General features: G+C 42.3%; 1 protein-coding gene across 29 annotated transcripts in view; it reads left to right on the top strand.

The window, feature by feature from the left end:
* celf5a (cugbp, Elav-like family member 5a) overlaps positions 1-22,921 on the top strand; it is a 189,089-nt gene that overhangs the window by 13,450 nt on the left and 152,718 nt on the right. For all 29 annotated transcript variants that reach the window (XM_073476222.1, XM_073476209.1, XM_073476216.1 and 26 more), the window contains exon 2: positions 2,260-2,342. In XM_073476222.1, the coding sequence (XP_073332323.1) occupies positions 2,260-2,342 (83 nt within the window). The remainder of the gene's footprint in view (positions 1-2,259; positions 2,343-22,921) is intronic.

Here is a 22,921-nt window from a genome sequence, read left to right as displayed (position 1 = left end):
CTGAAATCAATGTGTGCGATAAGGCTGTTTTAGGTTTCTATCAGATGATGCAGAGGATCATCTCCTCACAACGGGAAGGCTTCCCCCATTGCTGTGTCAGCAGGCTCCGATTACAGTGGCTTTTTGTTGTGTTTCAAACAATTTCATCATGCCTCCCCCCCTCACACTTTTGCACTTGGTATGCAATGCAGCACTGGCAATTTGTACGTGTTTGGATTCCAATTATGAAGTTGTTAAAGCTCTTTCGCCTGTGGCCTGCAAATTCTTATTAAGCCATACATTAAAGAGCACAGAATCACATTTAAATGGAGTTCATGTTTCTCTTTTGTTTGCCGGTGTTATTAATTTATTCTCAATGCCCTATGCATTACACATTAACAAATAAATCGTCTTTGTGATTGTAATGCAAAATACTTGTTTCTTATTCAGAGATGGGGCCCGCATTTGTCAAGTAAACCAACAACAACAAGCCCAGAGAGAGCGAACGAGAGGGAAAAACAAGCACCAAAAAGGGAGCCATTCCCTCCGATTAGCCTCAACCATTTGTGAAACAAACAAACAAACAAACCAAAAACAACAATGACATCTCTGCAGTCTTGGTATTTTTTTTACAAGCTGACACAGAAGAGAAAAAGAGGATTTAGACAGCAGTGTGAGTGATTGAGTGATTTGCTCGGTGGCCATCGGAAATCATTAGGTTAGGGGGGCTGGGACAAGGGAGGCTATGGGGAGGGCTGCACCGTGACACCAGTGCTACAGTCGGCCACCTCAAAGGTCGCGACCCTGGACTGACTCCATCACTATCTGTCTTTCTCACACTGAAAAGCATGGCAGGGTGCCAAGTGACTGTCCCAAACAAAAGGAGGAGCTTTGAGAAATAGAGAAGAGAGAACTGAATTTGATTTGGTCAAGAGTGATCAAATGCTCGCTGTATATACATGTGCACACATGCACACATACAGACACTTTAGGCTTAGAGTAGGTTACAAGTCAATCAATGAATCAATGACTGACATGGCATTTTAACCCCACCTTTTTGATGCAGTCCTGCAGAGGTTACAGTGGAGACATAGCCAAAGTGCAAGGGTCACTGAAACTGCAAAAAAAAATAAAAAATACACATGCACAGGCAAACAAAAAATGGATGGCGGGTGTTTAGATGGGTGAAAGCGATCTCATATGCAAGAAGAAAAACAGATTGGAATATTGTCCGTGTAAAGACACTTAATACACCACCACCCACTGAATACATTTGCCTGTTGAAATGAGATCCAAAATGCAGTGGCTGCTAATAAACCGTCTTCAGAGTGGCAGAAATATGATGCATAGTAACCCATATGAACCTCATTAATAGAACACAAGCAAATCTATTTATTCAGACAGTCAGGGGGAAAATGATTGCCTCAATACTCCATCTGGTTTCTCGCCATCTCTCCTTCTCCGTGCTTTCTTTCTTCTCCTCTTTATGTATTCAGTGATTTTGACAGATGTTGTGTGTATGTGCATGCTTAACATTCGTGCTTGGTGGGTGTTTGCGAGGGTGTGCGTGTGTGCACACATGGCAGCATACGTGGAGTCTTGCAGTTTCACCCTGGAGAGGTTTAACACTACCTCCCATCCTCCTTTCTTCTCCACCAGTATTTCCCTCCTTCCTCCTTCCCTACACGGATCTCCTGCCTTCTTCTCTCCTCTCCTACCTTCCAATACTCTCCTGCCGTCCCGTTTCTTTTGTCTCCGCTGCTGTCACAACTATTCAGGGTGGGGGACGCTGGTCAGGCTGCTAGGAGCTTTTGACAGGACATGGCGCTAGGGATAAGGGAGGCTGGACGGGCCTGGTGAATCATCCAAAGCATTCTCTGCTCATATTCTACTTTTTTGATGTCGTTTTGTTTTTTTCTCCTCTCCCCCTGCCACTGTAGAAAACTGTCCACATGGAGACAGGTGTATTGCAAGGTTTCCTGTTGTCATTAACTTGCTCTATTTGTTCTAAGACATATTCACTAACCCATGAGAACCTCTTGACAGGTCTGGCTTCTTAATTTTATTAATGGCTCAGTATCTGGACCAAAGAAATCATTATACCAAAACAGGACAAGCATCTTAATTTCAAAATTGTCCAAATGCTTTGTAATTCATTTTCACCTATGACCTTATATTCTTCATTTCTTTCAAACTGTGACCCTTTCAGTAATTTTTAAATCTGATGTTAGGGTATGTTTAATTCTAACGAAGTTTGTTTGTCGTGTACCTCTGTTACAGGTTGTGCATTCCTCACCTACTGCGCCCGAGAGTCGGCCATCAAAGCCCAGAACGCCCTCCATGAACAGAAAACACTGCCAGGGGTAAGTCTCTCTCTCTCTCTCTCTCTCTCTCTCTCTCTCTCTCTCTCTCTCTATCTCTCTATCTGTCTGTCTGTCTCTTCCCTCCTCTTCCCAGTCTCTCTCTTTTCTCTCTATGGTGGTCGGCCGTGCCATCTGCACCCGGCTGCACACCAGCCGGCATTCTCCTTGTATAGTCCCAGAGATGAAAAACACTTTGGAAAGCAATTCAATCAATAGCTCAGCCTTTTGAAGGCCCGGTTTCAACTTTTCCATGTGTCTGTTCCCCGGGGGATATTGCCAGCATTGATCAGACCCACTCTGCCTCACACTTTTGAAGCGATAGCATAGGGTGACAGTTTTTGAGGGGGCGAAGCTCTGCATTTCTGCAAAGGTGCTACCAGCAGATAAAATGTCAAACATGGCTTCGATTAATGATATTGAAATGATTCATTTGATAAAGAGGAAAAACATTATATTGCATGTGCCCATGGTGTTAGTGTATTTATATGAATTATATATGCATTTGTGTGTGAGATGCTCATGCACAAATGTGATTTCCTGTATCTGTGTGGGATTCTGACAAGTGTTAAAAGATTGTCAGATAGAGACAGAAGGATGGAGGGGAGGGTACAAATGGCTCCCCACAGAGGCAGCGTGGCTTAACATGCTCAGATCAAGAATGAACCAGACAGAAACATCAGTAAAGACCCACTCCCCCACCCACCCCCCACCCCCAGCATCCCCTCTGATAGAAGACAAAGCCTGAGAAACCCAGCCAAAAGGCACATGTTTCAGTTAAACATGCAAATACAACTACCACAGACTATGGACATTTTTTCCAGTGGCTTTCTGGAAAAACAAGTTGTTTCGTTTTATCCTGCAAATTAGCCAAGCAAGAGGCTGGAGGGCGTTATTCTCCTCCTTTTTCCTCTGCATTTGAATAATAAGATGGAAGACAGAGAACGGGAAAAAAAAGTTCTTTCACATAACGCCAGAGGATGTGCTCATGAGAGGTTATAACTGTGTTCAGCAATGTGTCAAAAAAGGACGATTCTCTGATTTCTTCGCTGTTTTTGTCATTTTCCCTCTCACGCCTCGTAGTCATTAATAACGTCCCCCCTTTGCCATTTTGGCAGGACGTCTATAAGGGTTGACCTACCATTGGGAATAGATAGTTGATGTGTCTGAATGTTTAAATGAGGGGCATGAGGGTACAGACATAGACGCTAACAAGTCTGACTCTCTCGCCTCCTCCCTCCCTCCTTTTCTTTGGTTGTTCTGAGAGAAGAGCATAACTCCAAACCATCTGGGCTCTGAAAGGTTTAACAATCATCTCAATGGAGTGCTATAAACATCATTACTATAAACAACATCACTTAATGTAAACAGAAAAAGCAACCAGAAATATAACATTTAATGACTGCACAGCCATGATGCATGGAGTATGTACAGATGAGCAAACGCAGCCTTGCGTGTTGTATTTCTTACAGTGCTGAAAGCTCTTCCTGTTCAGCGTGCACATGCACTCTCACATCCAAGCTGCACTGTATCACTCGTGAGAAATAAAGCCCTTTTCTTGTACCTTTCAGTCCTGCTTTGGACCTCCCGCTGACTTCCCCTCTACCCCTACCCGGTCCTGTCCACCCCACATCCTCCTGTCTCCCCTCTCTCCCGTTGCTCCTGTGCCGCCGCTCTTCCTGAGACAGAACGTGTCATAGAAATGTAACAGGCGGACATTGATGGGTGTCAGGCCTCACAGATGAGGCTGCTCTGCTGTTCCCTTCAACTTCACTCACACGCACAAACACTAGTGGTCCAAGGAAACACAGTGTATGCTGTAAAACTGCAGTCACACATAGCACATATAGGTACAACACAAGCTACAGACGGTTACAGTAGCTTAGGACGACAGAAAAATGGTTATCGACAATAAAACAAAAGAAAATATCATACAGGACTTTGTATAATTACCATGCTGCATTGCACTGTGTGTGTTCTGTATTTTTGCATTTGACTGCCTCCCGTTGCCTCCCTGTCCTCCTCTCTTGAGCCTCCCCGCTCCTAAATCTTTTGCGATATGACCCCTGTTGCTTCACTGCTTGATGGTAAGTAGATATGCCAGTTGTTTGTTTGCAAAATCCTGCTTGATATGCAGTTTGCCAGGGGCTATGGTGTAATTAATGTAAACTAGGAATCCTCCAGAGATGAGTTATGAGTGATTAACGTGTGCAAGTAACCCCTGCATTGCCGCTCTCTCACAGGGGGCTTTGACCGGTGTGGTTACTCGTCCATATCTGTGATTTTTACACGTTTGAATCTGTATTCATGTCGAACCACCAAAATCCTGCTGGACTTTACTTGTTGCAAATTAAGTAGAACCATGTATGAAAATTGTACCACCTAACAAGCTACCCTGAATCTCATGAAGGGTCCTTTGTGGACACCGAGCACAAACAAGCCCACACACAGACACACACACATACACACATGCTAGCAGCACACACATGGACACCAGCATGCAGATGGAGTGTTATAATTTTTGGGCAAGACTTCAGCTGGGTTAACACCTTGTGTCTGCTGTAATGTCCTTTACTAAAGCACTGAATACTTTGTAAGAGACAGCATTTTATAAACAAGCTATAACCCTTGAGACTTTAGTCCTGGTTGGTTACAGATCACCTCAGGTCACTGCTGAAAGTTGATTGATAAATTGCCGCAGCTTTAGTGACTACTCTTTTCAGATATGCAAAAGGAGACGAGCAACTCATGTGTATGTTGTGACTGCACACCCAAATAAGCTAAGAACATAAGCTGAGATGATTCATGTTTTAGTATTCGAAAGAACACAGTGAACTGTGCCATCCGACGTGGTATTACTGAACTCCTGATCGAATGTTGTTTCTTTTGTCTTCCACATCTCTTCTAGTTTGTGCATGGATCATCTTCTTTGATTCGCTTGTGTGCATGTGTGTGTTCAGTAAATCCTCTGCAGGCAGGTGTACTCCTCCAAAACGATGAAAACTACTTTGTAGAGAGGTGATTACAGAATGCTAACACATTGGATTCATAGAGTTGAAATGATGGTTTCTCTACATTGTATCAAAAATGTGGTTTGATAAAGTAAGCACAAGAACTTTAAGGATTGTTATTTTTTAAGTTATAATTATCAATACACTTTAATCAAATGCTGTACGTCTGCAGACACTCAGATCGAGGCACTGTGTGCCACACACACACACACACAAACACACATAACCTGGTGTCCTCTTATTATGAGAAAGAAGTGCTTGTGTTCTTGGATGTTATTATCCATGTCCCCCCTGTTACACATTAGCTGCTGAAAGGAACAGTATGGCCTAATGCAAGTGTACTGGACTGGAATATAGATTCCTGCGGTGAAGTGTGATGGGAACCTTGGGGACACGAGTGCCTGACATAAGTTTGGCCACCGAATAGGAGAAGCTCTGACAGTTTACCAGGTGTGTGTTGCTTGGCTCTATTAGCTGTGTGTGTTTGTGCATGTGTGGTAAGCTGGCTTTGCATTGCAGCCAGCCCTATGTAGTTACAGATATCAGTGTATAAAGGTGGGAAGAAAAACATGTGCACATGGCAGCTTGCCGTGATCACACACCGCCCACGACAGTGAGGCTTGAATATATTATTTGTGTCCTGTTTCGTGCTTGTTTGCTGCTGATGGAGATGCACTTCTTTTTATATTACATAACCATACCAGTGCCTTTGTGTATGCGAATCTGCTTGCGTGTGTTAATTTTAAAATGCAGGAATCAGTGTTTTTCTCTCACCGAATAAAATCAAAGCATCCTCTTGTGACCTGGATGGCAATGACCCTTCGTGACATAATTTCTTCTTAAAAAAGACGCAACAGAAACAGGCTGTCAGTTGAAGCCCGGTGGCTGCTTCTATAGCTGTGCGTGCATCTGAGTGTCGCAGCTCTCCACACAAGTCCGCAAAGAGATTTACTCCACCCAGCTTCAGCATCATGACAAAATCCTGCATCCTTCACACTCTCCCCTCTCCCTCAATCCCCTCAACCTCCTCCCACTCTCCTCAAACTCTCTGTCCTCTCTCACTGCCGCTCCTCAAATCCAGTAGATCCAAGAAATAATCTCAGCCACTGCAGCAGGTCCATTTGCTGTAGCACAGAAAAACATGCCACCCTCCCCTTTTTGTCATGCTAGCGCTGTGTACAAAAGTGATTGTCTTGGAGAGGCAACTATGGAAATGTGTTTGCTGCATGCATCTACTCCTGGTATTAGTAGAGCTAGACCTGGGGGGAGTGTAAGAGGCTGGCAGTGATTCAGGAGGCAGGTTTATGGAAATAGCAGCCACATTAAAAACCCAATGAGAGCAGGGAGAAGATTATGCTCCGGCACACACATGTGGGCTCCTGCAATGTCAACACTCTAAGTAGATCCCCTCCCTCTCAATTGCCTCCGTCTCCCTCTGTCTCCATTTCTGCCTCTCTCACTCTTGCGCCGTTGCCCTTTGCTGCACAAGTACCTGCACCGTTAGTCTGCTGTGTGCGTGCACGTGGGTCCTTTCATGTTTTTGTGTGCATTGCATGATTTCATGTGTTTGTATGTGTTATTGTTTGAATGTGCCAGTGCTCAGCTTAGCCATAATAGGATGTATGAGAAGCGAGGAGCAGAAGCAGGGCTGTGTTGCGGAGAGTGGCCGACCTTGTGCTCTGGAAATGAGGCTGCCGTGCGATGGAGCCGTTCCTCGACACGCTGCAAACTGCCTAGCCTTCCGTTGGGTTTTGCACGCACACACATGCACACACACACATGCACACAAACCTAACATATACACCCATAGTTTTGCATGCATGCTATCCACCTGTTCATCAACTAGAGCAAAGCTGTGCCGGCTTAGCTGCCACAAAGGCTGAATAATTCAGTGCTACACTCTGTGAAGGTTGGCGGAGTATGGTGTATTGTATGATTGTGTGTGTGTACTGTATGTGCCTGCGTTGAGTGGGCAGGGGTTGGGGCGTGAGTGGAGCGGACTGGTCAGCATGAAGGCAATCGGTGCTGGCAGGATTGGAGGCCTTGTAGTCAGGGAGTGGGGACTCATTAGAATTTAGCCTTTGGGTAACAGGAGTGTGTGTGTGTGTGTGTGTGTGTTTTCAGAAAGAAGTTCATAGTGGAGGGGAAGTTGAAAAAGGCATGGTCAAGGTCTTTTCTTCTTTAAAACATCTTTTTCTGCTTTATGAATTATACAGAGATATGTGTTGCGAATTTATCATTTGAGTTTAAAGTAAAATACCATTACTGCACAGCCTTTACTTTGTTTTTTCTGGGGCTTTTTTTGTTTTTTTTTATTACGCATGGGCTTGTCTGTAAGACCTCTGTGCCTCTGAAATCAGCAAACACATCCATAAGGACCCAGATGTCTGTTAAAACATTCGAACACCATACGTTTTGAGAGTTTGCTCCTACAGAAAACAGCTGATCTCAGCGCTACAATAAGCTGAACGGCTGCAGCTGATCTCAGAGGCTACAGGGGTCTGCCTCTGATGTCTGTTTTTTATAACCTTTGTTGATACATGAAGAAAAAAAGAGGGCTTTATAGATACTGGTATTCTAATGTTTTTTTGCCTGTGACCTGGCCTGTCTCTGAACTTATTAATAAAATCAAATCACACTGATAAGTAGCAGGAGCAGGTGGTGTTATAAAAGGTCTAGAGGACTGGGGTGTACGTGCGCATGTGAGTAAACTTGTTTATTACTGTGATGCATACTTATTATAAGTTGCACTCTGGCACTCTGACACGGGGCAATATGACTACAGTGCCAGTAGCAGAATGTAAGCACAACAAAACTAGTTTTCTTTGAGTGTGTGTGTTTGTGTAAGTGTTTGTGTGTCTGCTGTAATGGCATATTGGTGTAATGTACGCACAGTAAAGAGCTGCTGTAGCAGAGTGCTCCTAAGGGAACTAAATCCCCACACCCTTACAACATGCACTTATGCTCTCTCTCTCTCTCTCTCTCTCTCTCTCTCTCTCTCTCTCTCTCGCTCTCACACACACACGTGAATATACACACCCCTGAAGCAGGGGGGCTAGAAATAGACTAAAACACACAGGGTAACTGTTGGAGCCATCACAGTGTTGCTTGTTTTCCACCTTCTGTCTCTCTCTGTCTCGCTGTTGCTCCTCTGGTACCCCTTTAACACACAGACACACACACACACACAGACACTCGCACACACACAGACACCTCTCCTTTGTTCGGCTCGTTTTTCTGTGTGGTAGATTAGCCACATATTTAGAGAAGCCTTCTTCTCCCCAGGGAATTGGCTTCCGAGGATGTGTGGAAAAAAAGAGCAGGATCTGCACTCTGCACCTGCCTTTGGAGAATAAACAACACCCACTGAAACACTGAAAATGTGTTTCATCATGAAATTTCATTTCATTTTAGACCGTATATAAATGCAGTGGTCTCCCACTATAATGACTGTAGAACTGTAACAATCAAATATCTGTTGCATTCAAATAATTATTTGTGTGAAAATAATGCAAAACAGTGAATGAGATATATTGGTAGTGAGATGGAACAAAAATTATTTGCATCGTCATTCATTACAGACAAATATTACAGTATATAAACGCCATTGTCATCGTATGTGGAACAAATCACCTACCCCCAAATTTCAAAAGTTCATGAACTTGCTTTGAGTCACAGATGACCGTGTTCTGACCCCGTCTCCGACATTACCGCTGATGACATTACAATGCTGCTCCCCCTCCCACTGCTCATGTTACATCTCGCTAACCGGCTCTCGGGGCGAGACGTTGCTTGAAATACCAAAATAATCCACTGCACACCCTGCCCATTAAGCCACTTCACAGTGAGAAGTGTGCTATTTTTTAGAACGGTACAGGTTAGCGAAAAAGCTGAATTATTAATGTTTTTGATATTTTTAGTCTGTTTAACCTATTTCTGGTTGTGGCTGGAGACTGCTCGCCCGCCTGTCTGTGAGATTCAATCATGTGACACAGCTGTGATCTGGGTTATAGAGCTGGGTTTTGTGTGTAATGGGGGAAACTGTGTGTGTGTGGGTAGGTTTGTTTTTGACTTTGAATATCACTGCCCGTATACCAGACTAACATGTGCTGGTCTGGCTCATTTTGATGCTGTGCAGTACAGATCGGCACTGTGAAGCATCACCTGTACCAGTGGGGCTGAACCAGATGAGTCTGGTTTAATTCCAGGCCGGCGGGCATGGCTGCGCAGACCCGTGCAGGAGAGGCAAGGCCCAGATACTGACTGACAATCCATCTGTTGGGTCCCTGTACGGGCTTGTACAGGTGTGCCACTGCCCGCAGACACAAAGAGGAAGAGTGGGAGTGAGTGGAGGGGTTCGCACACGGATGATAAACTACGGCCCTGAATAGAGGTGTGTGCATGTGTTTGGTTGAGAGTGTGTCCTTGTGTGCATGTTGAACAAGGGAGGGGAAAGATTAGCTTACATAAACTCGACATCCAAATAGATAAGGCCACAGTTTAGGAGGCACAGGCGATGGTGGAAAGTAATTAAGTACATTTAATCAAGTATTAGACAGTTAAGATACTTGTACTTCACTTGAGTATTTACATTTTTTTTTTTACTTTATACTTTTACATCTCAGAGGGAAATATTATCTTTTTAGATTTAGTTACTGGTTACTATAGAGATTCAAATTATTAATTCAAAATGTTATCAATAAATAGAATATTATATGCTATTATAGGTTAAACTATGAACACATAAATGTATCAATAATTAAAATCTAATGATATGATATATATAACTCTGTAATGGACCATTCTGCATAAGGAGTACCTTTACTTTTGTATATTTTGATGCTAACTCTTACATAACATTTTGAATGCAGGACTTTGACTTGTTTCAGAGCAGTTCTACACTATAACCACTTTTACTTCAGTAAAAGATCTAAGGACTTCTTCCACCATTGGGCACAGGCAAGTTTAGCTGAGAACATGTCGGCTCACTCAATAATGAAGGACACACTTAAAACGCATCACCCAACGTGGCTAATCGGACCTGACATCTCACTGGCTGGACCTTGTGCCTGTGGGAAAGAGAGGGGGATGAGTGGAGAGTGTATGTGAGAGATTAGAGGGGGATGAAGTGACAGAATAGCTGAAATATTGAGAAAAGAGGAGAGGAGGAAGGGGACACAGGGTCATGTTGACAGCTTGGAGTCATACCTTCAGAGTTAAAACAGACATTCCCCACCGTCCGTGTGTGTGCTGTCCATAGACACACAGCATGTGCTCTGTGTAGCTGTGCTCGATTGAAATGGCACACTTGTGTGGTGGAACCAGGGGGAGCTCATTTGTAAGGCAGATCTGCTTTGGTGTAGTGTCCACAGAGAGGGTAAGGGGGCTGCACAGCACGACAGCAAGCATTTGTCAGCAAAAATCAGAACTAATGAAATACAGTACACATGGCTGGAGGGCAAGGAGAGGGGTGTGAGTGACAGGAGGCACGAGTGGAAACAGCCCGTGGCAGCCCTCCTTCATGGCTTCCAACGCGTGAGCCAGCCTAACCGATTTGTTTTAAGCCCCGGCCCCCTTCTCATCACAGATAAGGGTAGCAGCATGAGGCATAGGGACAGTGTGTGTGTGTGAGGGTCCCTGGGGGTAATGACACGGAATACAAGTGTATGGGGAGTGCTAGTGATGGGCCTGCTCATGTGGAAGTTGGTATTTGCATTGCAGAGGAGGGCTGTCAGTAGAGCTCGCTCAGGGAGCCAGTGTCAGGGCAATTGCTAGCAGCGAAGGCTTCTGTTGTGTGCCCTGCAGAATACCAGGACACTGGATATAGCTGAGCTAGCACCAGCAAGATCAAGCACGTCGACACATTCAACATTTCTCCACGTTGGGATTCTGTGTGTGTTGAAGCAGCCCTTTGTTTTTCATTTTTTATCAAACTTAGATTTTACCTGACACTTCATTTAAGTGGTTATGTTTTGTCCATTGCAGCAGCCTTAAAGCGTTTCATATAGAAAATAACAATAAGCTGGATGGCTGCAGAATAGCTGGGAATATGAATTATATAGTTTTGTGCCAACAGCTATAGTCTGTGGCCTCTAAACTATTTCAGTCCCAGCTGCAATAAGAGGCAGCTTTTAATAATTCAGAGTAAAACAGTATACTGGATGTCTTCCAGGCAGCAAGCTCACATTTAGGTGAAACACTAAATTCCCCTCTACCCTCTCACTCCCACCAAAGCCCCAAAACCATAGCGGGGCTGTATCCGATAACCGTGAAGGGCTTGTAGGGACACACACATCACTGGGTGGTGTTGTTGTTTGCAGAGTTTGCTGGCACTGTGCAGAGCTTTGCATTGATGTGTGTATATGTGCTTGTATGAGTGACTATGCATGAGAGAAAGTGAGACTGCATGGTTTTTCACTCTTGTCAGCCCTTGGGCCCTCTGAGCCGTGGCACACAGACATACGTGTTGCACGTTTTGAAGGGTGCAGTTTAGAGTCACGCTGCTCTGCGGGGTGAGCAGGTGTGCATCCTTTAATGTGCTTTCTGCAAGTTCTTAGACAGGAGGTGTTCCTGTGAAGACATCTTAGAGGTAGAAAATGCGAAAATGGAAAAGAGGGAGAAAAAGAGGAAGATATGTAGATGAGAGAGAGGAGAAGGAATAGGGATGGGTCAGAAAGGAGACTGTGAAACAGAATGAGAAGTAAGAGGAAATGTATTTGAATCACTGAGTTGTGAAGATTAAGAAATGAGATGGAAGGCGTGAGATAGAGTGTAATAGTGAGAGGGAAATGGAGAGTGGGAGGTACTGATGGAGGGCCTCGCTGACTGAGTTTGAACCTGTGCTATATGAAACAGGAAAAAAAGCAGCACAGCTGTGGTCCTTCTTTTGTTGAATCCCATGATGTAGTCCAAAGGTGTCGCAGAGGAAATCAGGAGGTTGACAGTGTGCTGCTTGCTAGCTGAAAATATGCTGCTTCTCATGATTTCACATTATAGAAAAATATTGACTGGTTGAAAGAAAGAAGAAAAAAAGGAGAAAAGCAGGAGAATCAAAATGAACAGAAGACTTAAGAACCAAAGCAATTATGAATCTTTGAGCCCTGCACATCCCCTGGATAATCCGTGTTTTTCATAAGGAATCTGAGTCCATTGTTTGCTCTGCTTTGTCAATATATTAATATATAATATTGATGGGGCCCATAAACCTCTTCCAGCAATTCTCCCGATGAAGCACTGACCCAAGGCAGTGCAACTCATTTCTGTGCCTCTGTGTTTTTTCTTTATGTGCTAAATGTATGTGTATTTACTCACCAAATCACCGTGGTAACTTGGGTGTCTCTCTTGTACTACTATATACCATAGTATAATAGGTACATATACTTTATTCATAGCATTTTATTGCTGGCATAATTAATTATACTGCTTGTCTGTATACTGATAGACAATAGCTGTCTTAGCGCACAGTGAACAACACACACTGTGTTATGTAACAGAGTGCATGCTGCCTGCATCTTTTTTGAGTTTATTTGGTACGCAGATACCAAATGCATGTACAGTGCAGTGCTGGCAAGAAAAATCACACAATCAAGTTCTATCTAGCTTCAGATTTGATGGAATTAATGTTTCTTAACACAGTTTGTGTAAATGTGAGCTTTAAATAAAATGTTTTGTCAGCTGTCTCACATAACAACACTGCCACAAAAGCATTGCCCATATTTCTCCTCAATTGTTGCAGTTTGAGTGACATATTCGAAAGGAGCTGTAGGAACATGACATGTTTTATTGACTGTATAGCTCTTTCACTGGCAAATGGCTGTTTTGAGATGAGTACATTTGTTAGGCAAATTTTCTGCCACACTTCTGTCAGTGTATCTCAATCAGCCGCATTGGCCGCTGACCAGGAGGAGTCTGTGATCGTGCTGATTGATTTGGATTCAGACGAAAATGTGCAGTTTTTAAACTCGTTTCTGTTTCCTCTGCCTTTGCGGTGCAGCACAGATGGGTCGTACCTAAGCCCACAGCAGATTGATATCCACCCACTGATAATTATGAATCATGAGAAAGCTTTTCATGCCATTTCTTTTCGTTTCAGTTTTTAAAAAAAGAGAGACAGAAATGGAACTAAGGAAAATATGTTTGAAATATGAGGAAACGGTTGCTTCATTTTCTGATTTAGTTTGCTCTAATAAGGGAGTGCGAGACTCACTTAAATTACAAGCTGAGAAATACGCGTTTGAGCACAGCTGTTGCAGGTGATGAAGCTCAGCCTGAGTCTGTATATGTGTGTTGATGTTTAACCTAGAATTTTTAGTGGTATGCTCTTGAACTTGCCTTGACGTTACTTTTTTCAAGCTCCTTTTATTAAAAAATGTAGTGAACCTCTTTGCTGTTGTTTTATGACACTCGGTTTACAAAATGTCTTTCTAAATCTGGCTGCACTATATTTTAATGGTTATTTGTGAATATGGCACATGAAAATGAGTGCGTGGAACATGCTCACTGACGGACAAACATAAGGATGCACATGTGTCTGTGAGTGTGAGTCTGTGAGGTAGGATAAAGCTGTCTTGCATCATCATCATCATCGTCACACAACATCAGTAATGGGGCTCGGGCAAATGATTACCGTGGCAGCGTGGGCCGCCACACTGCTTAAATGAGTGTACATGCACAGAAACACACATGCATAATATACACTGAGGCGAAAGATGTGCGCAGGCACAATCCATTAGGTGCTGGGGCAGAGGACGAGACGGCACATTTATTTACAGAGTTTATTTTACCTGTTTTTCTCGATTCATTATTTATGAATCTATCAATCTGTATGACACGCAGCATAGAGTTTGGCCTGGCTGCTTTCCTGCCCATTTTCCATTTGCCAGCTTCTATGTGTCTGTCTGCCTGTCTGGCCTTACAAGGCCTCTTCTCTGTCTATCAAAATACGTCTGCTGTATGCAAACTCTTTCCCCGTTTTTTCCCCACTTTCTCATTTTTCTCCCTCTCATCGTACATCTTTGTCATCGGACCAGTTCCCTTTATTCTTTGATCTTTTATTCAGTCTCTAAAACATTTTAAATTATGATGATGACTTGCAAATTTATCTCAGATTAATTTGATGGGTTCTGCTTGTACCCACTCGCCTCATGGGTGTGCTTTTACTGCAGTGTTATTAATATATTCCTGAAAGACTACTCTCCAGTGCCCCTCTTTCAAGATTGGGAAAGGGCAGAGGATGCTGTCCAACCCACTTCTTCATCTTCTCTCCCATCTCTCCTGGTTTAGCTACTTCTTTCTCCCCAATTTCTCCTTCCCGGTCTTTTCTCATCCTAACAGTCGACAGGCTTAAAGGTATTTCTGGAGCTTTGACCACTAGTGGATCTGTCAAGGTTTGACAAGCAGTCTTGGCATTGTTTGTATCACATGTTCTACCATAGTAGTATTGGGTTGACATGACACATACCTCTGCAGATGAGGAAGGTGCTAAGAGTTGGTAATATCTCATTAGCGTGGCAATAAAAGAGGGGACGAGGAAAACGATAAAGGTTTCATATTGCAAATACGAAATACATTCGGTACGTTTGTGAAGCCTTAGGAACACACAGTACACTGGTGAAAAATGCTGTATATAAACAAAACCATTATTAAAGCTCTGTAGGGAGCTGTTAACTAACTTTACACAGGATAAATGGGAAGTCATCAGTAGGGCAGTGAAAGTCTGTCATGTCCTCTGACACATCTAAAAGCACTTAGGCTGTGTCTGCTGAATGACCGGGATCTGATAATGTCAGATTTATTATAGTGTCCGCTCATAGTGAGAGCCCTGTGGGTATAGCCTGGCCAGATGTAGTTATGCTGCCTGAGTATATTTCAGGTTGTAGCAAAGAAGACAAAACAAAAGCCTTTTCTTTTTCTTTCACTCTTTCTCTCACACACTTTCTCTCTCTCTTTCTTTCTCTCACACTTTTTTTCCTCTGTCATCACTGCTATCTTTCGCAGCTCAGCCCCCCCTTATTGAAGATGCTTGATAGTAGTCTGGCTACAGCTTAAAGAAATAGGACATGCAGTAATAAAGGCAGAAGAGATGGCAAGTTATCTGAGGATCAGCATGGAGCGCAGCAAAAAGAAAATAAGAAATTACAAATAACAAAAAAAGCGTCGGCCAACCTCAGCCCTGGCCTATCAAAACGCAGGATCACTGAGCTGTAAATCCAGGCTTATTTTTTTTTTTTGCTGCAAACCAAATAGGCAGAAAGAGCTATTCCCTCTTGAAATAAACGAGAACAATGACATATTGCCTGGGTTCTGCGTGAATGAAGCTATGACGCTGTGTTTGATAGCTTGATGTGGCTCTGTCGGTCGGATGCAGTCATATCGTGCCACGTCAGATATGGCTCTATAGGTGTAGCGCAAGATGCGGCTTGAAATGTGTGAATAAGACGGCTGTTACAAAGCTAGAGTCCAAAAAGCACATGGAAGCTAAGCGACTTCTGCAGGACAGCACACTTAGCATGCTTATTTTTTATTTTATGTAATTTTTTCAGAGTGGCGTCACACAGAGCTTGTAAGACAAATCCTTTTTAATAGGAAGCCTCTAGGGCTGCAGAGAAACGTGGTCGATACACATTGACACAGAGGGCTTTGAAGATGGCCTATCTCTCTGCCTCCATCCAAATGAAAAGGCGAGAGAGTGTCCCGCAGGGACAGGGCCAGGCTAAGTTTCTCTAAACACTATCTACATAACACCTAAGATGTCCCCGTGTTTGATGTGACAGTGTCCAGATTAACTCACATTAGGGAGAACAACAAAGCCCTGGGTGCTGCATCCTCTCTAATTGCCCGGGAGACAGGAAGAGACGGACTCAGAAACAAGGACATTCAAAAACACCAATTCAAACATCTAAATAGAAAACACATTCATACACATGTTGTCAAGGCATTTATGCAGTCACAGATGTGAAGTCCCTGAATATGTATTTTTTTTGACTCTATAAATGATTTCTTCTTGTATAAAACCAGATCGTATAGTGTGGGAGCAGTCTTACTAACAAAAGCTCCTTCTGAATGATGTACACAGTAATCATTACCAAAGGCATAAACTGTTCCTGAGATTTGAAACAACACAAACATTTGAATATCCTCCCCCTCTGGTGATTTCAAATTGTGCATTTTTCCACAGTCGGAAGACATTATTCACCAGTCACCATTTGGAGCTATCACACTGTTGTGAAACAAATTATGTGCTACCTGTGTGTCTGACATTCTAAGTGTCAGTGTTTGGTTTGACTAATGGATTTCTTCTGACAGAGAGGTGGATGGGATTTCTTAGTGTCACCATGTGAATTGCAAACACAATGAACAAAATGGTTTTTAAGTGGGTGTTATTATGGCGCTAGCATCCTCAGTGATGGGTAGACGGAGGTTAATAGAAGGTTTTGTGTATGTCTGCATGTTGTGGCGTTGTCCTGCTCTGACATATTGGGGACGGAGATCATTCAGATGATCTTCAGAAATGCTCTGACTGAGAATAAGCATTTAAATTAAAGCTTGTTCTTGAACTGAAGTGATGACATTAATGGTTATATAATGCAGACTTTATGTGGCTTTGTGTTTTTACATTGAATTAGCAGTACTTGCTGTGAGTCATACAGTGGTGCCAAGTGGGAAAGGGCAATAAGTCAATAGCACCATTCACTGATATTAAATGGAATTTAATGTCCGTTTGTTTGTTTTCCGGTTGGTCGGTTGGTTTGTCAGCAGGACTGCACAAAAACTACGAAATGGATTTCCGTGAAACTAGGATTGGAGGATGGGTCTTGGCCTAGAATAGATTTCATTTTTAGCACGGATTTGGATAAAGGGACAGATCCAGGAACATTTTCATTCATTTCTAAGGGAATAATTTATGGATTTGGATGAAAAAAAATCATCTTTATTAAGGTGACTGGTGACTCAATGAGTTAGTACAAGAGGGGACTGTTGGATCTTGGCAGGGGTATGCGCTCTACCGAGTGCCTTTTGGTTGGTTTAGTTGGTTTAATGATCATGTTCAGTTGTCAAAAATAAATAATTTCAAGCAAACTGCAATTAAAAACTGACAGGAAGTTTTTGTTTCAGCCACATTACTGAGCTCTGCTAGTAACAGATACATGCATCATTTGGAGGTTTCTGCACCAGTTTGACATTAACTCAGCTAAAGATAGACGTCTCAAAGGTTGAAGCTGACTGGCACTCCAGAATTAAAGTAAACAATTCCTTCTAATGTGTACTTGTATTATGCATCAGTGTGTAGCTGAGCAAATGTAAATGTACACGAAGACTCCCCTTAGGCCTGTCAGGATACCTACTTTTGTGGGATGATATTTTGTGCCAGAAATAATTGCAATAAAACATATAACTGTCATTTAAAGACAATATTATGCCATTGAATAATTAAATTAATCTTAAATTAATAGTCTCTCATAACCTGATGCGGCAGATGGTTTGTTTCACAAGATCGATTCACAAATCCATCATGAAACCCGCTATGATTTGACAGAGTTGTGTGTCCTGTGTCTCCCTGAGCTTTAAACCTTAAGGCCCTCTGATTGAGCACCATTTGGTCAGAGTGAATCAAATTAACATCACTGCCTCACATGAAATGTCTTTGTTTGACTGTTGATCACAGCGGTTGAGGTTATTTGGGATTGCCACGGGTTACAGGATGAAGGCAGTTTTGCTCTCCCGTTGAGAAACTGTGGAAATGGCTTCTCCCCTTGAGCCACAATGAGCTCTAATGCATTGCCTCTTCCCTTTGATGTCGACTATAAATATGAATGGACTGGGGGCTGTGTTTATAATTGTATAGAAATCTTTTTTTGGAGATGTTTGTGAATGTTTATGGAGAGGATCACTGACAGCAGGGGAATACCGAGCACCAAGAGATTTAAGTACAGGGAGTCATTGTACTTACTTTAACGTAGCAATTAGAAAATTAATGAAACCATTCATCTCGCATTCCTCATTGTTCCCTTTAAAATATTTTGAGCTAAATGTATCCTACTAAACTAGGCTACGTGTTGTGGGAGTGTGAGTATTTTTCAGATTAAGGAATAAATGATAAGAGATACGGCTGTCTTAATATTGCAGAGCTGTGTGGAAGTAAAGCATCGCATCTTGAGCTTTCACCAGCCCACACGCTCCCACGTCAAGCCCATATATTTAGCAGGGGGAAAAGCTTTTTTCTTCTCCGTGCGCTGTGGTGCGAGAGGTGCACGGGGGTTCTGAAATGTTTGTCTTTGTTCTCCTGGCAGAGTTTTCTGTGTGTGGGCGTTCACAGTTTCTAGGAGCACCTCGGGAATGCATTTCAACAGATGGAGGTTTTAACTGGAGTGTTGGCTTCCAAAATCAGGGCTATATGCTTTTGTAGCCGGCTATTTTAATTTGTTTGTTTGCCTGTTTGTTTGTTTGCTTATGTGTTGTTTTCCAGCAAGATAATCACAGGGCGTGCAGGCGAAAAGTGGAGTTGCAATTATGTTGTCATGTAGCTATAGGTTTTAAGCTGCTAATCAAATATCTGTGACGTTTGACACAATATTATACGGTCGCTGTTGTGTTAACGTCACACCCGATTAGAGATGGTACTTTTTTAATAGCTTCTTCATCTTACTTACCACAGTGTAACACTAGATACAGATTCACTGTAGAGGACAGTACAGTGCTGATCTCTGCATGCTGTAGTGCTGTCCATGGTGCTGAAACAGCCAGTGGCACAGGCAGTGTTTCTTCTTGTTTTAAACCTGTCTGTTCCTCTTTATTATGAATTCGAAGTGTGTCCAATTATATGAAGTTTAGTAGTAGTAGTAGTAGTAGAGGGAGAGACAATGCATAGTAGCAGTGGAGTGGTCAACAATTTAATACGCGTGACCTGAATGAAATGTGAGTGATGTGAGCCGCGCACTGTTTGCTGTGAAATATGCACATTAAAGGAAAAAAACAATTTTTTTTGCAAGGCAAAACAATTCTTACCACCTCAGGGCGAAACGGCAGCATGTTATGACACCCATCTAGTAGACTGCTCTCCGTCTTTTGTCTAGAACACATTTCTTATTCGATTTGACAGCCTCAGAAAAGAGTAATTGCTTTTCTGACCTGTAATTTTAGCTCAGCCTTTGTATAAACCAAAATGCATACCTTTGATTTATGTCTTTTGTCATGCTGCCGAGCTGCTTTGAATTACCTGAACCCATGTAGGCCTGGCTGTAACGGTATTTTTCAGCTCTCTCTAAGCTGTTGACAAGTTAAACATTTGTGTTTTGCTTGGCTAATTAACGAGTGCTATGAAGATAATACATTATTCTCCTTCTGAGTACTCTCAATCAGAGGGGATATGCTATTTAATGTGTCTACTTTAATGCTGTCTTTATGTTTAGGATGGGAACATTTCAAAGGCCTGCCTGAATTCTTGTCTTCTGTTCATTATCCCTCTACTCCTTTTTTCTCTCTCTTAACTCTTTCTATCTCTCACTCTGTGTCCTCCTCTCTCCCAGCCTCTTTTCTACATATTTCCATCTCTGTGTCTCAAAGCCATTTTTCTCCTCGCTCAACGGTGGTGGCTCTCCTTTTGGGACTGTGGGTGCTAGAGCGCCGCAGGCTTCCCTGGAGCCAGACCGTAGCCTACAAACACTCTGTCTAAGACCAGACAGGACTCCTTTATATTAGTCCTGCTTAAATATAGCATAGTGATCCAATATCTGGATTCTATATCAATGGACAGCAGACAAAGGATCTGTTCTCCAATATTTGCAAAGGTAGCAGTCTGTAGTATACCACTTTGTATTATTGTTTTTTTAAAAAACAGTGGAACTAAAGTAAAATCCCTCCTAATGCGGTGCCTAATCTCAAATGTACAGCACATAGTGTATAAAATGTGTAGCACTGACAGTTAAGAAACCAAACAAATAGGTCACTGTTATAGTAATGTGCTATAAATAGTTGTGTGTGGGTGTGCTTGCAGGCTAGTGTGTTGTTGTGCGTGCGTGTCAGGGATGTTCTGTCTAATTTTAGGCACTCGGGAGAGGAGAGCAGCGAGGAGATCAGGAGAGTGAAGGTGGAGTGAGCCCCAGCTCCACAAGCTAATGGTTTAGTGTTTTTAATAACTTGCTTGGGAGGTATCTCCCGCTGTAATATATCTCCTCAGCAGCAGATAGCCCTTTCCATACATTACCAGGATGTGAGAGCATTATAAACAGCTGAATACAGCGCTGGCTTTCCAATAAACTGTTATTATTAAAACGTCTACGTCTAATAAATAAAATGGGATTTAATCTGCCCCACCTTCCTGTTTAGAGCTTATTCCAAGCTGGAATGAAGGCACAGAATCATCAGGGGTAAAGTAGTTCCTGACAAGAATGAATACAGACAGGAAGGGTAATTTATTAATGCACTTTTCCTAACCTATTCTCCATCAGACTTGCTTGCTCTCTGTGCATAATTTTAAAGAGAGGCTCATTAAAATCTAGATCTGCATAAAGAGAGCAGATAGAAAAGAAAAAAAAATAGATCAAAATGCATTCACTGGATTATGGATGTGAAATAACCGTTTTGGTGTCCAATTAAGCTTATGCTTTATAATTAGCCAAAAGGGTTCCAATGCTGTAATTTCAAACCAGCTTTTTTCTGTTCTCATTCGCCCCCTGAAACCTTTTTTTTTTTACTCCGTCCACCACATTGCATGAGAAATTAAATCCCTGTGTGCCCACTCATTCACGTGGAAAGCCCCTTATTCTAGTACATTTTGTTTTAATGCAGAGAGACAGCTCTGTCCTTTATAGTCATGCCCTGTTCCTGACAAATAGACCCCGAGCTCTGCACAGCCAGTTGCTACGTGCACAAGCTTAGTCAAAAAAATATCACTACCTTTAGTGAGCTCAGATGCTTTAAATTCTTTGTACTCTAACACCACTAAAAATGGACTCTGAATAGATATGGATTCTGACTGAGAGGGGGAATGCATAATGCTGACACTGGTAATATACTGTATGATGATGCAATGCACAGTAACACAAAATCTTAGGATTCAATTGATTTCATTACTTATCTTATTAATATTCTGCATTGTCAGCATCACACACCGCTTTACTTGAGCGTTCTGATACTTGCTAAGCATTACTCTAAGCTTTATCATCTTATACAGTGTCAGTGCTCATTCATGGCTCCACGCAGTCACATTTCAACAGTGGATCCTGCTCATGTAAAGTATAGCCGGCTGCTCTCTCGCTGTAGAAAGCCATCCCTCTCGTGACCTAGCAGAGACAAACAGCACACAGGGTGGTCATTTTTTACTCTCCTTTGATATACCTGCTCAGTTTCCTTGAGAAGAAAGAGCAGATTGTTTGTTTTGCTGAGGCCTCTTTCATTTCGCACGGGAGAAAGGGACCATTAATATTGTCTTGCCATACATCTTACACACTGATAATGCAGGCATTGCTTGAAGATGAAAAGAAATAGTGCATTACTGTCACCCTGGCAGATGACACATGAAGCTTTCACTGGGCGCCCGCTTTGAATAGCCTTGATGCTACAGGGGCAGCAGTGGCCAGGAAACAAAAAAGAAAAATAGAGGACAAAATCTGGGAAGAAGGAGGCGATGTGGTAAGAGAGGAGATATTAGGTCTGATTACAGGACAATGTAGGAAGGAAAAAGACATTCGGGAACAAAAAAGGATAACAAAAAGGAAAACAAAATAGCACAAAGTAAAGAAAGCCACAATGTTGAAAGGAAAGGAAAGTCGCAGTATTTCTTACATCCCATAAAAGGATAGAGAGACTGTGCTTCTCTCCTGCAGTGAGTTAGTAAAGAAATCAGTGCAGAAAGATTGTTTTCTGCTGCAGTCAAAACATCCTAAATCTAGGATGCTAAAAGCAGCACAGTGTTACAGATATTAAAAGTGAATTTACATTTGTCTTCATAGACCAAAACTAAATGTGTTGAGTTTGAAAAGGAGCACCAGTGCCTCCTGTGAATGATTTGAATTTAAAATCTGAAAATTGTGATAAAATATTTGCAACTATTCAGTACTGGATTACATCAGTTTGTATGTGCAACAGACTTCAGAAAGAGGTTCAAGTCAAAAAAGTAGAGCATACCAATCCTCCCCATCCAAATACAGACATTTCTATTCCTCCAGTCTCCTTTGAAAGTATAATATTCTTTCATTATATATCTCACGCATGCAGCTGAGTGGCAGAATTTACAGAAACATAGGCTGTCATTTGCATCAGCGCTTCCTCTTTTTTCTCTCTTGCTGCATTCATACTTTATTCATTTGTAATGTTCCAATGCAAAATTGATAGCAGTAAATAATGCATCGATGGAGAAAAGTTTAAATTAATTTAAATTGCTAGTTCTTTCGCATACCTTTTGTAGTACTTCATATACTTGAGAAACTTAAAAACTCAAAGCTAAAACATTATTATTTTATAATACTATAATATAATACAACGAACTGTCTGTTCATAATATGTCTATATTCCTGACATATCTTTGCTTTGTTTCTGTGAATATAAAGAGTCATAGTGAAGTTTTGTTGCATT

The sequence above is a fragment of the Pagrus major genome, chromosome 11, assembly GCF_040436345.1.
Source record: "Pagrus major chromosome 11, Pma_NU_1.0".
NCBI lineage: Eukaryota > Metazoa > Chordata > Actinopteri > Spariformes > Sparidae > Pagrus > Pagrus major.
Note: the sequence above shows the minus strand (reverse complement) of the source record. Positions and strands in the feature narration are given on the sequence as shown.